Source organism: Salvelinus alpinus, chromosome 21, assembly GCF_045679555.1.
Source record: "Salvelinus alpinus chromosome 21, SLU_Salpinus.1, whole genome shotgun sequence".
Lineage (NCBI taxonomy): Eukaryota > Metazoa > Chordata > Actinopteri > Salmoniformes > Salmonidae > Salvelinus > Salvelinus alpinus.
Genome location: NC_092106.1, coordinates 41,416,056 through 41,428,580, shown reverse-complemented (window position 1 = coordinate 41,428,580; position 12,525 = coordinate 41,416,056). Strand labels below are relative to the sequence as shown.

Below are 12,525 nucleotides of genomic sequence, written 5' to 3'. Positions count from 1 at the left end.
TTATTGTCAAGAGACTGGACATTGGCGAGTAGTATGCTAGGGAGTGGAGCGCGATGTGCCCGTCTCCGAAGCCTGGCCAGGAGACCGCCTCGTTTGCCCCTTTTACGGCGTCGCACAGGGTCGCCGGCTGGGATCAGATCCATTGTATTGGGTGGAAGGCAAAACACTGGATCCGTTTCGGGAAAGTCATATTCCTGGTAGGAACGATGATGAGTTGACGTTAATCGTATATTCAGTAGTTCCTCCCGACTGTATGTAATGAAACCTAAGATTACCTGGGGTACCGATGTCAGAAATAACACATAAAAAAACAAAATACTGCATATTTTCCAAGGAACGCGAAGCGAGGCGGCCATCTCGTTTCGGCGCCGGATGTATAGATGTATGCTACAGTATGATATGGACTGTCCCCACCCTTAGATGGACTGTCTGTCCCCCACCCTGAGATGGTCTGTCTGTCCCCCACCCTGAGATGGGCTGTCTGTCCCCACCCTGAGATGGTCTGTCTCCACCCTGAGATGGGCTGTCTGTCCCCACCCTGAGATGGGCTGTCTGTCCCCCACCCTGAGATGGGCTGTCTGTCCCCACCCTGAGACGGGCTGTCTGTCCCCACCCTGAGATGGGCTGTCTGTCCCCACCCTGAGACGGGCTGTCTGTCCCCACCCTGAGATGGGCTGTCTGTCCCCACCCTGAGACGGGCTGTCTGTCCCCACCCTGAGATGGGCTGTCTGTCCCCACCCTGAGATGGACTGTCTGTCCCCACCCTGAGATGGACTGTCTGTCCCCCACCCTGAGATGGACTGTCTGTCCCCACCCTGAGATGGACTGTCTGTCCCCCACCCTGAGATGGACTGTCTGTCCCCACCCTGAGATGGGCTGTCTGTCCCCACCCTGAGATGGGCTGTCTGTCCCCACCCTGAGATGGGCTGTCTGTCCCCACCCTTAGATGGACTGTCTGTCCCCCACCCTGAGATGGGCTGTCTGTCCCCACCCTTAGATGGACTGTCTGTCCCCACCCTGAGATGGGCTGTCTGTCCCCACCCTGAGATGGGCTGTCTGTCCCCACCCTGAGATGGGCTGTCTGTCCCCACCCTGAGATGGGCTGTCTGTCCCCCACCCTGAGATGGGCTGTCTGTCCCCACCCTTAGATGGACTGTCTGTCCCCCACCCTGAGATGGGCTGTCTGTCCCCACCCTGAGATGGACTGTCTGTCCCCACCCTGAGATGGGCTGTCTGTCCCCACCCTGAGTTGTGCTGTCTGTCCCCACCCTGAGATGGGCTGTCTGTCCCCCACCCTGAGATGGACTGTCTGTCCCCACCCTGAGATGGTCTGTCTGTCCCCCACCCTGAGATGGGCTGTCTGTCCCCACCCTGAGATGGTCTGTCTGTCCCCACCCTGAGATGGTCTGTCTGTCCCCACCCTGAGATGGGCTGTCTGTCCCCACCCTGAGATGGGCTGTCTGTCCCCACCCTGAGATGGTCTGTCTGTCCCCACCCTGAGATGGGCTGTCTGTCCCCACCCTGAGATGGGCTGTCTGTCCCCACCCTGAGATGGTCTGTCTGTCCCCACCCTGAGATGGTCTGTCTGTCCCCACCCTGAGATGGGCTGTCTGTCCCCACCCTGAGATGGGCTGTCTGTCCCCACCCTGAGATGGTCTGTCTGTCCCCACCCTGAGATGGGCTGTCTGTCCCCCACCCTGAGATGGACTGTCTGTCCCCACCCTGAGATGGTCTGTCTGTCCCCCACCCTGAGATGGGCTGTCTGTCCCCCACCCTGAGATGGACTGTCTGTCTCCACCCTGAGATGGGCTGTCTGTCCCCCACCCTGAGATGGTCTGTCTGTCCCCCACCCTGAGATGGTCTGTCTCCACCCTGAGATGGGCTGTCTGTCCCCCACCCTGAGATGGACTGTCTGTCCCCCACCCTGAGATGGACTGTCTGTCCCCACCCTGAGATGGACTGTCTGTCTCCACCCTGAGATGGGCTGTCTGTCCCCCACCCTGAGATGGTCTGTCTGTCCCCACCCTGAGATGGACTGTCTGTCCCCACCCTGAGATGGACTGTCTGTCCCCACCCTGAGATGGGCTGTCTGTCCCCACGCTGAGATGGTCTGTCTCCACCCTGAGATGGGCTGTCTGTCCCCACCCTGAGATGGACTGTCTGTCCCCACCCTGAGATGGTCTGTCTCCACCCTGAGATGGGCTGTCTGTCCCCCACCCTGAGATGGTCTGTCTGTCCCCACCCTGAGATGGACTGTCTGTCCCCACCCTGAGATGGACTGTCTGTCCCCACCCTGAGATGGGCTGTCTGTCCCCACGCTGAGATGGTCTGTCTCCACCCTGAGATGGGCTGTCTGTCCCCACCCTGAGATGGACTGTCTGTCCCCACCCTGAGATGGTCTGTCCCCACCCTGAGATGGACTGTCTGTCCCCACCCTGAGATGGTCTGTCTCCACCCTGAGATGGACTGTCTCCACCCTGAGATGGGCTGTCTGTCCCCACCCTGAGATGGTCTGTCTCCACCCTGAGATGGGCTGTCTGTCCCCACCCTGAGATGGACTGTCTGTCCCCCACCCGGATATGTGCTGTCTGTCCCCCACCCTGAGATGGGCTGTCTGTCCCCCACCCTGAGATGGTCTGTCTGTCCCCACCCTGAGATGGACTGTCTGTCCCCACCCTGAGATGGACTGTCTGTCCCCCACCCTGAGATGGACGGTCTGTCCCTCATCCTGAGATGGACTGTCTGTCCCCCACCCTGAGATGGACTGTCTGTCCCCACCCTGAGATGGACTGTCTGTCCCCACCCTGAGATGGTCTGTCTGTCCCCCACCCTGAGATGGGCTGTCTGTCCCCACCCTGAGATGGTCTGTCTGTCCCCACCCTGAGTTGTGCTGTCTGTCCCCACCCTGAGATGGACTGTCTGTCCCCCACCCTGAGATGGACTGTCTGTCCCCCACCCTGAGATGGTCTGTCTCCACCCTGAGATGGACTGTCTGTCTCCACCCTGAGATGGGCTGTCTGTCCCCCACCCTGAGATGGGCTGTCTGTCCCCACCCTGAGATGGACTGTCTGTCCCCCACCCTGAGATGGACTGTCTGTCCCCCACCCTGAGATGGACTGTCTGTCCCCCACCCTGAGATGGGCTGTCTGTCCCCACCCTGAGATGTGCTGTCTGTCCCCACCCTGAGATGGTCTGTCTGTCCCCACCCGGAGATGGTCTGTCTCCACCCTGAGATGGACTGTCTGTCCCCCACCCTGAGATGGACTGTCTGTCCCCCACCCTGAGATGGTCTGTCTGTCCCCCACCCTGAGATGGACTGTCTGTCCCCACCCGGAGATGGTCTGTCTCCACCCTGAGATGGACTGTCTGTCTCCACCCTGAGTTGTGCTGTCTGTCCCCACCCTGAGATGGGCTGTCTGTCCCCACCCTGAGATGGGCTGTCTGTCCCCACCCTGAGATGGACTGTCTGTCCCCATCCTGAGATGGACTGTCTGTCTCCACCCTGAGATGGGCTGTCTGTCCCCCACCCTGAGATGGACTGTCTCCACCCTGAGCGTTGATGATTCATAATGCAGATAGCAGAGAGAAGGTTGTAAAGATTCCAGATTTAGACATTGCAAAAAGGCGCATTTAACAGTTCCATTTCAGGTCATAGAAAGAATGTATAATAATTTACCGGTTTCTCAGTTATTTATCCCCGGAAAAGGGAGTGTGTTTGGGCGAGAAATCTCATTAAATCTCGGTAACCCGGTTCCCGCTATTCAAACCTAGCTGTAAGGTTGTGAATTCCTCAGATAACAAGTGTTTTCTCTCATGACCCACATAATCAGTCTGCAGATGGCTGTTATTCCCGCTGGGCTGAGTGGTGAGAAGAGTTTACACACACACATTCACACGTGTGCACGCACACACATGCCAGTTAGACAGAGCGGCTGGTCTGTGAGAGCTGTTTGCTAACGTAATGTACTATGTCTCCTGCCGGCCGTTGCTCTGTGCTAGGGAGGAAATAGATATTGCAGTGCCAGAGGTGCCGAAATAACTCACAGAAAGAATTTACACACAGTGAGAGTTGTAATACTCTGCCATTTTAAACTAAATGTTCACCAAATGTAAAGTATTATTATCATTCAAATCAATGTTAGTTCAGTGGAGAAATTAGGTTTACCTCTCTCATAAAATGCCTTATGGGCAACATAAATTCTCAGAGATTCCACTCTGGTCTGTTACTATCCCCAATGTTCCACTCTGGTCTGTTACTATCCCCAATGTTCCACTCTGGTCTGTTACTATCCCCAATGTTCCACTCTGGTCTGTTACTATCCCCAATGTTCCACTCTGGCCTGTTACTATCCCCAATGTTCCACTCTGGTCTGTTACTATCCCCAATGTTCCACTCTGGTCTGTTACTATCCCCAATATTCCACTCTGGTCTGTTACTATCCCCAATGTTCCACTCTGGTCTGTTACTATCCCCAATGTTCCACTCTGGCCTGTTACTATCCCCAATGTTCCACTCTGGTCTGTTACTATCCCCAATGTTCCACTCTGGTCTGTTACTATCCCCAATGTTCCACTCTGGTCTGTTACTATCCCCAATGTTCCACTCTGGTCTGTTACTCTCCCCAATGTTCCACTCTGGTCTGTTACTATCCCCAATGTTCCTCTCTGGTCTGTTACTATCCCCAATGTTCCACTCTGGTCTGTTACTATCCACAATGTTCCCCTCTGGTCTGTTACTATCCACAATGTTCCCCTCTGGCCTGTTACTATCCCCAATGTTCCACTCTGGCCTGTTACTATCCCCAATGTTCCACTCTGGTCTGTTACTATCCCCAATGTTCCACTCTGGTCTGTTACTATCCCCAATATTCCACTCTGGTCTGTTACTATCCCCAATGTTCCACTCTGGTCTGTTACTATCCCCAATGTTCCACTCTGGCCTGTTACTATCCCCAATGTTCCACTCTGGTCTGTTACTATCCCCAATGTTCCACTCTGGTCTGTTACTATCCCCAATGTTCCACTCTGGTCTGTTACTATCCCCAATGTTCCACTCTGGTCTGTTACTATCCCCAATGTTCCACTCTGGTCTGTTACTATCCCCAATGTTCCTCTCTGGTCTGTTACTATCCCCAATGTTCCACTCTGGTCTGTTACTATCCACAATGTTCCCCTCTGGTCTGTTACTATCCACAATGTTCCCCTCTGGCCTGTTACTATCCCCAATGTTCCACTCTGGTCTGTTACTATCCCCAATGTTCCACTCTGGTCTGTTACTATCCCCAATGTTCCACTCTGGCCTGTTACTATCCCCAATGTTCCACTCTGGTCTGTTACTATCCCCAATGTTCCACTCTGGTCTGTTACTATCCCCAATGTTCCACTCTGGTCTGTTACTATCCCCAATGTTCCACTCTGGTCTGTTAATATCCCCAATGTTCCACTCTGGTCTGTTACTATCCCCAATGTTCCTCTCTGGTCTGTTACTATCCCCAATGTTCCACTCTGGTCTGTTACTATCCACAATGTTCCCCTCTGGTCTGTTACTATCCACAATGTTCCCCTCTGGCCTGTTACTATCCCCAATGTTCCACTCTGGTCTGTTACTATCCCCAATGTTCCACTCTGGTCTGTTACTATCCCCAATGTTCCACTCTGGTCTGTTACTATCCCCAATGTTCCACTCTGGTCTGTTACTATCGCCAATAGTTTTTCTTCCTGTATTTCAGTACTTTGTGATTTGCTCCATCATTCCATGGTTCTGATGAGAGTGTTATTTATTACATGTTGTTAGGTGGGTGAGTTTAGAGAGTTCCAGACAGAACAGCTCCAGGTGCTACTGTAACGACGGTCATCCCAGACACACTCTGACTTTAACTGGAACTCAGTTCACTAAGTGAAAGCTGTTCTCACAGCTGCATTCGTCCCACTGGAGCCATTCAGAAGTGAAACTCACCGATGTAACCGTCTGCCTCTTTTTAAAGGTCACCGTGTAGAAATGGGGAATGGTATTATACCCAGTGTTACTGTATGATAAGGGCAGTATTGATGCTCATCCATTCTCACTTTAACTGGTGGCTGTCAACCATGAGTCTTAACACCCCGGGCCGTCGGACAGTCTAAGCTAGATCAATCAAATGTATTGATAAAGCCCTTCTTACATCAGCTGATGTCACAAAGTGCTGTACAGAAACCCAGCCTAAAACCCCAAACAGCAAGCAATGCAGGTGTAGAAGCACGATGTTCTAAATCTCACACAAATTATCAAGGAACCTGCCAGGTACAACCCCAAATCCGTAAACATGGTCACCCTCATAGATATCATCCTGACCAACCTGCCCTCTAAATACACCTTTGCTGCCTTCAACTGGGATCTCAGCGATCACTGCCTCATTGCCTGCGTGCTTAATGGTTCCGCGGTCAAACGACAACCCCTCATCACGGTCAAACGCTCCCTAAAACACTTCAGTGAGCAGGCCTTTCTAATATACCTGGCCCGGATATCCTGGAAGGATATTGACCTCATCTCGTCAGTAGAGGATGCCTGGTTGCTCTTCAAAAGTGCCTTCCTCTCCATACAGATTTTCTATTGTGTTATTGACTGCACGTTTGTTTATACCATGTGTAACTCTGTGTTGTTGTTTGTGTCGCACTGCTTTGCTTTCACTTGGCCAGGTCGCAGTTGTAAATGAGAACTTGTTCTCAACTGGCCTACATGGTTAAATAAAGGGTTAAGGTAATATATATAAATACCTGGTTAAATAAAGGGTTAAGGTTATATATATAAATACCTGGTTAAATAAAGGGTTAAGGTTATATATATAAATACCTGGTTAAATAAAGGGTTAAGGTTATATATATAAATACCTGCCATTTGGTGAAACTGTAGACTTGGTCATAATGCCATTTGGTGAAACTATAGACTTGGTCATAATGCCATTTGGTGAAACTATAGACTTGGTCATAATGCCATTTGGTGAAACTATAGACTTGGTCATAATGCCATTTGGTGAAACTGTAGACTTGGTCATAATGCCATTTGGTGAAACTGTAGACTTGGTCATAATGCCATTTGGTGAAACTGTAGACTTGGTCATAATGCCATTTGGTGAAACTGTAGACTTGGTCATAATGCCATTTGGTGAAACTGTAGACTTGCTGTCAAGTCAAGCCATCCACCAGTGCCCATTCAAATCCCCTTTCTTGTATTTAGGCTCTCACATTGTATTGGACCTGCCGACGTGCAGACATGCAGTCCATATTCACAGGGCTCCCATTCAGTTCCTGTTGCTTTCTTTCTCTCAGACTGGTTTGAGGACTCAACAGGAAATTCAGCACAGGCCTTAAGACCTTAATGGTGCTCCTCTGAAATGCTTCCCCAACCCCAGTGCCTGACAGGGAGGCTGTATCTGAAATGAGACTGGGAGGCTGTATCTGAAATGAGACTGGGAGGCTGTATCTGAAATGAGACTGGGAGGCTGTATCTGAAATGAGACTGGGAGGCTGTATCTGAAATGAGACTGGGAGGCTGTATCTGAAATGAGACAGGGAGGCTGTATCTGAAATGAGACTGGGAGGCTGTATCTGAAATGAGACTGGGAGGCTGTATCTGAAATGAGACTGGGAGGCCATATCTGAAATGAGACTGGGAGGCTGTATCTGAAATGAGACTGGGAGGCTGTATCTGAAATGAGACTGGGAGGCTGTATCTGAAATGAGACTGGGAGGCTGTATCTGAAATGAGACTGGGAGGCTGTATCTGAAATGAGACTGGGAGGCCGTATCTGAAATGAGACTGGGAGGCTGTATCTGAAATGAGACTGGGAGGCTGTATCTGAAATGAGACTGGGAGGCTGTATCTGAAATGAGACTGGGAGGCTGTATCTGAAATGAGACTGGGAGGCTGTGTCTGATATGAGACAGGGAGGCTGTATCTGAAATGAGACTGGGAGGCCGTATCTGAAATGAGACTGGGAGGCTGTATCTGAAATGAGACTGGGAGGCTGTATCTGAAATGAGACTGGGAGGCTGTATCTGAAATGAGACTGGGAGGCTGTATCTGAAATGAGACAGGGAGGCTGTATCTGAAATGAGACTGGGAGGCTGTATCTGAAATGAGACTGGGAGGCTGTATCTGAAATGAGACTGGGAGGCCATATCTGAAATGAGACTGGGAGGCTGTATCTGAAATGAGACTGGGAGGCTGTATCTGAAATGAGACTGGGAGGCTGTATCTGAAATGAGACTGGGAGGCTGTGTCTGATATGAGACAGGGAGGCTGTATCTGAAATGAGACTGGGAGGCCGTATCTGAAATGAGACTGGGAGGCTGTATCTGAAATGAGACTGGGAGGCTGTATCTGAAATGAGACTGGGAGGTTGTATCTGAAATGAGACTGGGAGGCTGTATCTGATATGAGACAGGGAGGCTGTATCTGAAATGAGACTGGGAGGCCATATCTGAAATGAGACTTGAAGGCTGTATCTGAAATGAGACTGGGAGGCTGTATCTGAAATGAGACTGGGAGGCTGTATCTGAAATGAGACAAGGAGGCTGTATCTGAAATGAGACTGGGAGGCTGTATCTGAAATGAGACAGGGAGGCTGTATCTGAAATGAGACTGGGAGGCTGTATCTGAAATGAGACAGGGAGGCTGTATCTGAAATGAGACTGGGAGGCTGTATCTGAAATGAGACAGGGAGGCTGTATCTGAAATGAGACTGGGAGGCTGTATCTGAAATGAGACTGGGAGGCTGTATCTGAAATGAGACTGGGAGGCTGTATCTGAAATGAGACTGGGAGGCCATATCTGAAATGAGACTGGGAGGCTGTATCTGAAATGAGACTGGGAGGCTGTATCTGAAATGAGACTGGGAGGCTGTATCTGAAATGAGACTGGGAGGCTGTATCTGAAATGAGACTGGGAGGCTGTATCTGAAATGAGACTGGGAGGCCGTATCTGAAATGAGACTGGGAGGCTGTATCTGAAATGAGACTGGGAGGCTGTATCTGAAATGAGACTGGGAGGCTGTATCTGAAATGAGACTGGGAGGCTGTATCTGAAATGAGACTGGGAGGCTGTGTCTGATATGAGACAGGGAGGCTGTATCTGAAATGAGACTGGGAGGCTGTATCTGAAATGAGACAGGGAGGCTGTATCTGAAATGAGACTGGGAGGCTGTATCTGAAATGAGACTGGGAGGCTGTATCTGAAATGAGACTGGGAGGCCATATCTGAAATGAGACTGGGAGGCTGTATCTGAAATGAGACTGGGAGGCTGTATCTGAAATGAGACTGGGAGGCTGTGTCTGATATGAGACAGGGAGGCTGTATCTGAAATGAGACTGGGAGGCCGTATCTGAAATGAGACTGGGAGGCTGTATCTGAAATGAGACTGGGAGGCTGTATCTGAAATGAGACTGGGAGGCTGTATCTGAAATGAGACTGGGAGGCTGTATCTGATATGAGACAGGGAGGCTGTATCTGAAATGAGACTGGGAGGCCATATCTGAAATGAGACTGGAAGGCTGTATCTGAAATGAGACTGGGAGGCTGTATCTGAAATGAGACTGGGAGGCTGTATCTGAAATGAGACAGGGAGGCTGTATCTGAAATGAGACTGGGAGGCTGTATCTGAAATGAGACAGGGAGGCTGTATCTGAAATGAGACTGGGAGGCTGTATCTGAAATGAGACTGGGAGGCCGTATCTGAAATGAGACTGGGAGGCTGTATCTGAAATGAGACTGGGAGGCTGTATCTGAAATGAGACTGGGAGGCTGTATCTGAAATGAGACTGGGAGGCTGTATCTGAAATGAGACTGGGAGGCTGTATCTGATATGAGACAGGGAGGCTGTATCTGAAATGAGACTGGGAGGCCATATCTGAAATGAGACTGGAAGGCTGTATCTGAAATGAGACTGGGAGGCTGTATCTGAAATGAGACTGGGAGGCTGTATCTGAAATGAGACAGGGAGGCTGTATCTGAAATGAGACTGGGAGGCTGTATCTGAAATGAGACAGGGAGGCTGTATCTGAAATGAGACTGGGAGGCTGTATCTGAAATGAGACAGGGAGGCTGTATCTGAAATGAGACTGGGAGGCTGTATCTGAAATGAGACAGGGAGGCTGTATCTGAAATGAGACAGGGAGGCTGTATCTGAAATGAGACACAACCGGCCGTGGTCAGGAGTTCCATAGGGCGGCACACAATTTGTCCAACATCGTCCGGGTTAAGGGAGGGTTTGGCCAGGTTAGGCCGTCATTGTAAAATAATATTTTTTTTCTAAACTGACTTGCCTAGTTAAATAAAGGTTCAATAAAAATTCTACATTTTAATATTATTTTCCTGCTGTAGCAAACTGTAGGGAATAGGGACATGAGGCTGTGGCTGATAGCAGCTTTTAAAGTGGCTATGAAGCACCTTGCCAGCCAGCCAGACTAATCTGTGTTTGGTTGACGCTAGTGTCTGATATATGTGTATATCACTGCCGCTGTAAAGCTCTACCTCTTGCCACTCTGTGCTATATTTCAAACAGGTCTGACAATAGCTAGGATTTTACAGCCCATATCAAAATTGATTGGAACCATTTTTCCCCATTTTTCAAAATATTTCTACTGCTGCTTCTACACTACGGTGGCAATGCATACTGTAGAAGTGATTTCATTTTTATTTGTGGTATTTTACCCCATTTTTCTCCCCAATTTCCATCTTGTCTCATGGCTGCAACTCCCCAATGGGATCGGGAGGCGAAGGTTGAGTCATGCGTCCTCTGAAACATGACCCGCCAAACCACGCTACTTAACACCCACCCGCTTATCGTGGAAGCCAGCCGCACCAATGTGTCCGAGGAAACACTGTTCAACTGACAACTGCAGTCAGCCTGCAGGCGCCCGGCCCGCCACAAGGAGTAGCTAGAGCGCGATGAGCCAAGTTAAGGCCCCCCGGCCAAACCCTCCCCTAACCCGGACGACGCTGGGCCAAACCCTCCCCTAACCCGGACGACGCAGGGCCAAACCCTCCCCTAACCCGGACGACGCTGGGCCAAACCCTCCCCTAACCCGTACGACGCTGGGCCAAACCCTCCCCTAACCCGGACGACGCTGGGCCAAACCCTTCCCTAACCCTGACGACGCTGGGCCAAACCCTCCCCTAACCCAGACGACGCTGGACCAAACCCTCCCCTAACCCGGACGACGCTGGGCCAAACCCTCCCCTAACCCGGACGACGCTGGGCCAAACCCTCCCCTAACCCGGACGACGCAGGGCCAAACCCTCCCCTAACCCGTACGACGCTGGGCCAAACCCTCCTTTAACCCGGACGACGCTGGGCCAAACCCTCCCCTAACCCGGACGACGCAGGGCCAAACCCTCCCCTAACCCGGACGACGCTGGGCCAAACCCTCCCCTAACCCGTACGACGCTGGGCCAAACCCTCCCCTAACCCGGACGACGCAGGGCCAAACCCTCCCCTAACCCGTACGACGCTGGGACAAACCCTCCCTTAACCCGGACGACGCTGGGCCAAACCCTCCCCTAACCCGGACGACGCAGGGCCAAACCCTCCCCTAACCCGTACGACGCTGGGACAAACCCTCCCTTAACCCGGACGACGCTGGGCCAAACCCTCCCCTAACCCGGACGACGCTGGGCCAAACCCTTCCCTAACCCTGACGACGCTGGGCCAAACCCTCCCCTAACCCAGACGACGCTGGACCAAACCCTCCCCTAACCCGTACGACGCTGGGCCAAAACCTCCCCTAACCCGGACGACGCTGGGCCAAACCCTCCCCTAACCCGGACGACGCTGGGCCAAACCCTCTCCTAACCCGGACGACGCTGGGCCAAACCCTCCCCTAACCCGGACGACGCTGGGCCAAACCCTCCCCTAACCCGGACGACGCTGGACAAAACCCTCCCCTAACCCGTACGACGCTGGGCCAAACCCTCCCCTAACCCGGACGACGCTGGGCCAAACCCTCCCCTAACCCGGACGACGCTGGGCCAAACCTTCCCCTAACCCGGACGACGCTGGGCCAAACCCTCCCCTAACCCGGACGACGCTGGGCCAAACCCTCTCCTAACCCGGACGACGCTGGGCCAATTGTGCACTCCTGCTGAAGCCGTGATTGAATGCCATGTATCTGTGTATTTTACTGTAATTTGATAGTGTTGAAGCCGTGATTGAATGCCGTGTATCTGTGTATTTTACTGTAATTTGATTCTGTTGAACCCGTGATTGAACGCCATGTATCTGTGTATTTTACTGTAATTTGATACTGTTGAAGCTGTGATTGAACGTCATGTATCTGTGTATTTTACTGTAATTTGATACTGTTGAACCCGTGATTGAACGCCGTGTATCTGTGTATTTTACTGTAATTTGATACTGTTGAACCCGTGATTGAACGCCGTATATCTGTGTATTTTACTGTAATTTGATACTGTTGAACCCGTGATTGAACGCCGTGTATCTGTGTATTTGCGTTGCAGATCCAGAATGCGGATGATGTGCTAATTGCACC

At 51.6% G+C, this 12,525-nt stretch overlaps 1 protein-coding gene across 2 annotated transcripts in view; it reads left to right on the top strand.

Moving 5' to 3' along the window:
• Positions 1-12,525, top strand: part of LOC139548331 (rho GTPase-activating protein 42) — a 346,340-nt gene that overhangs the window by 98,810 nt on the left and 235,005 nt on the right. For both annotated transcript variants that reach the window (XM_071357947.1, XM_071357948.1), the window contains exon 4: positions 12,494-12,525. This exon is cut by the window's right edge and continues 40 nt beyond it. In XM_071357947.1, the coding sequence (XP_071214048.1) occupies positions 12,494-12,525 (32 nt within the window). The remainder of the gene's footprint in view (positions 1-12,493) is intronic.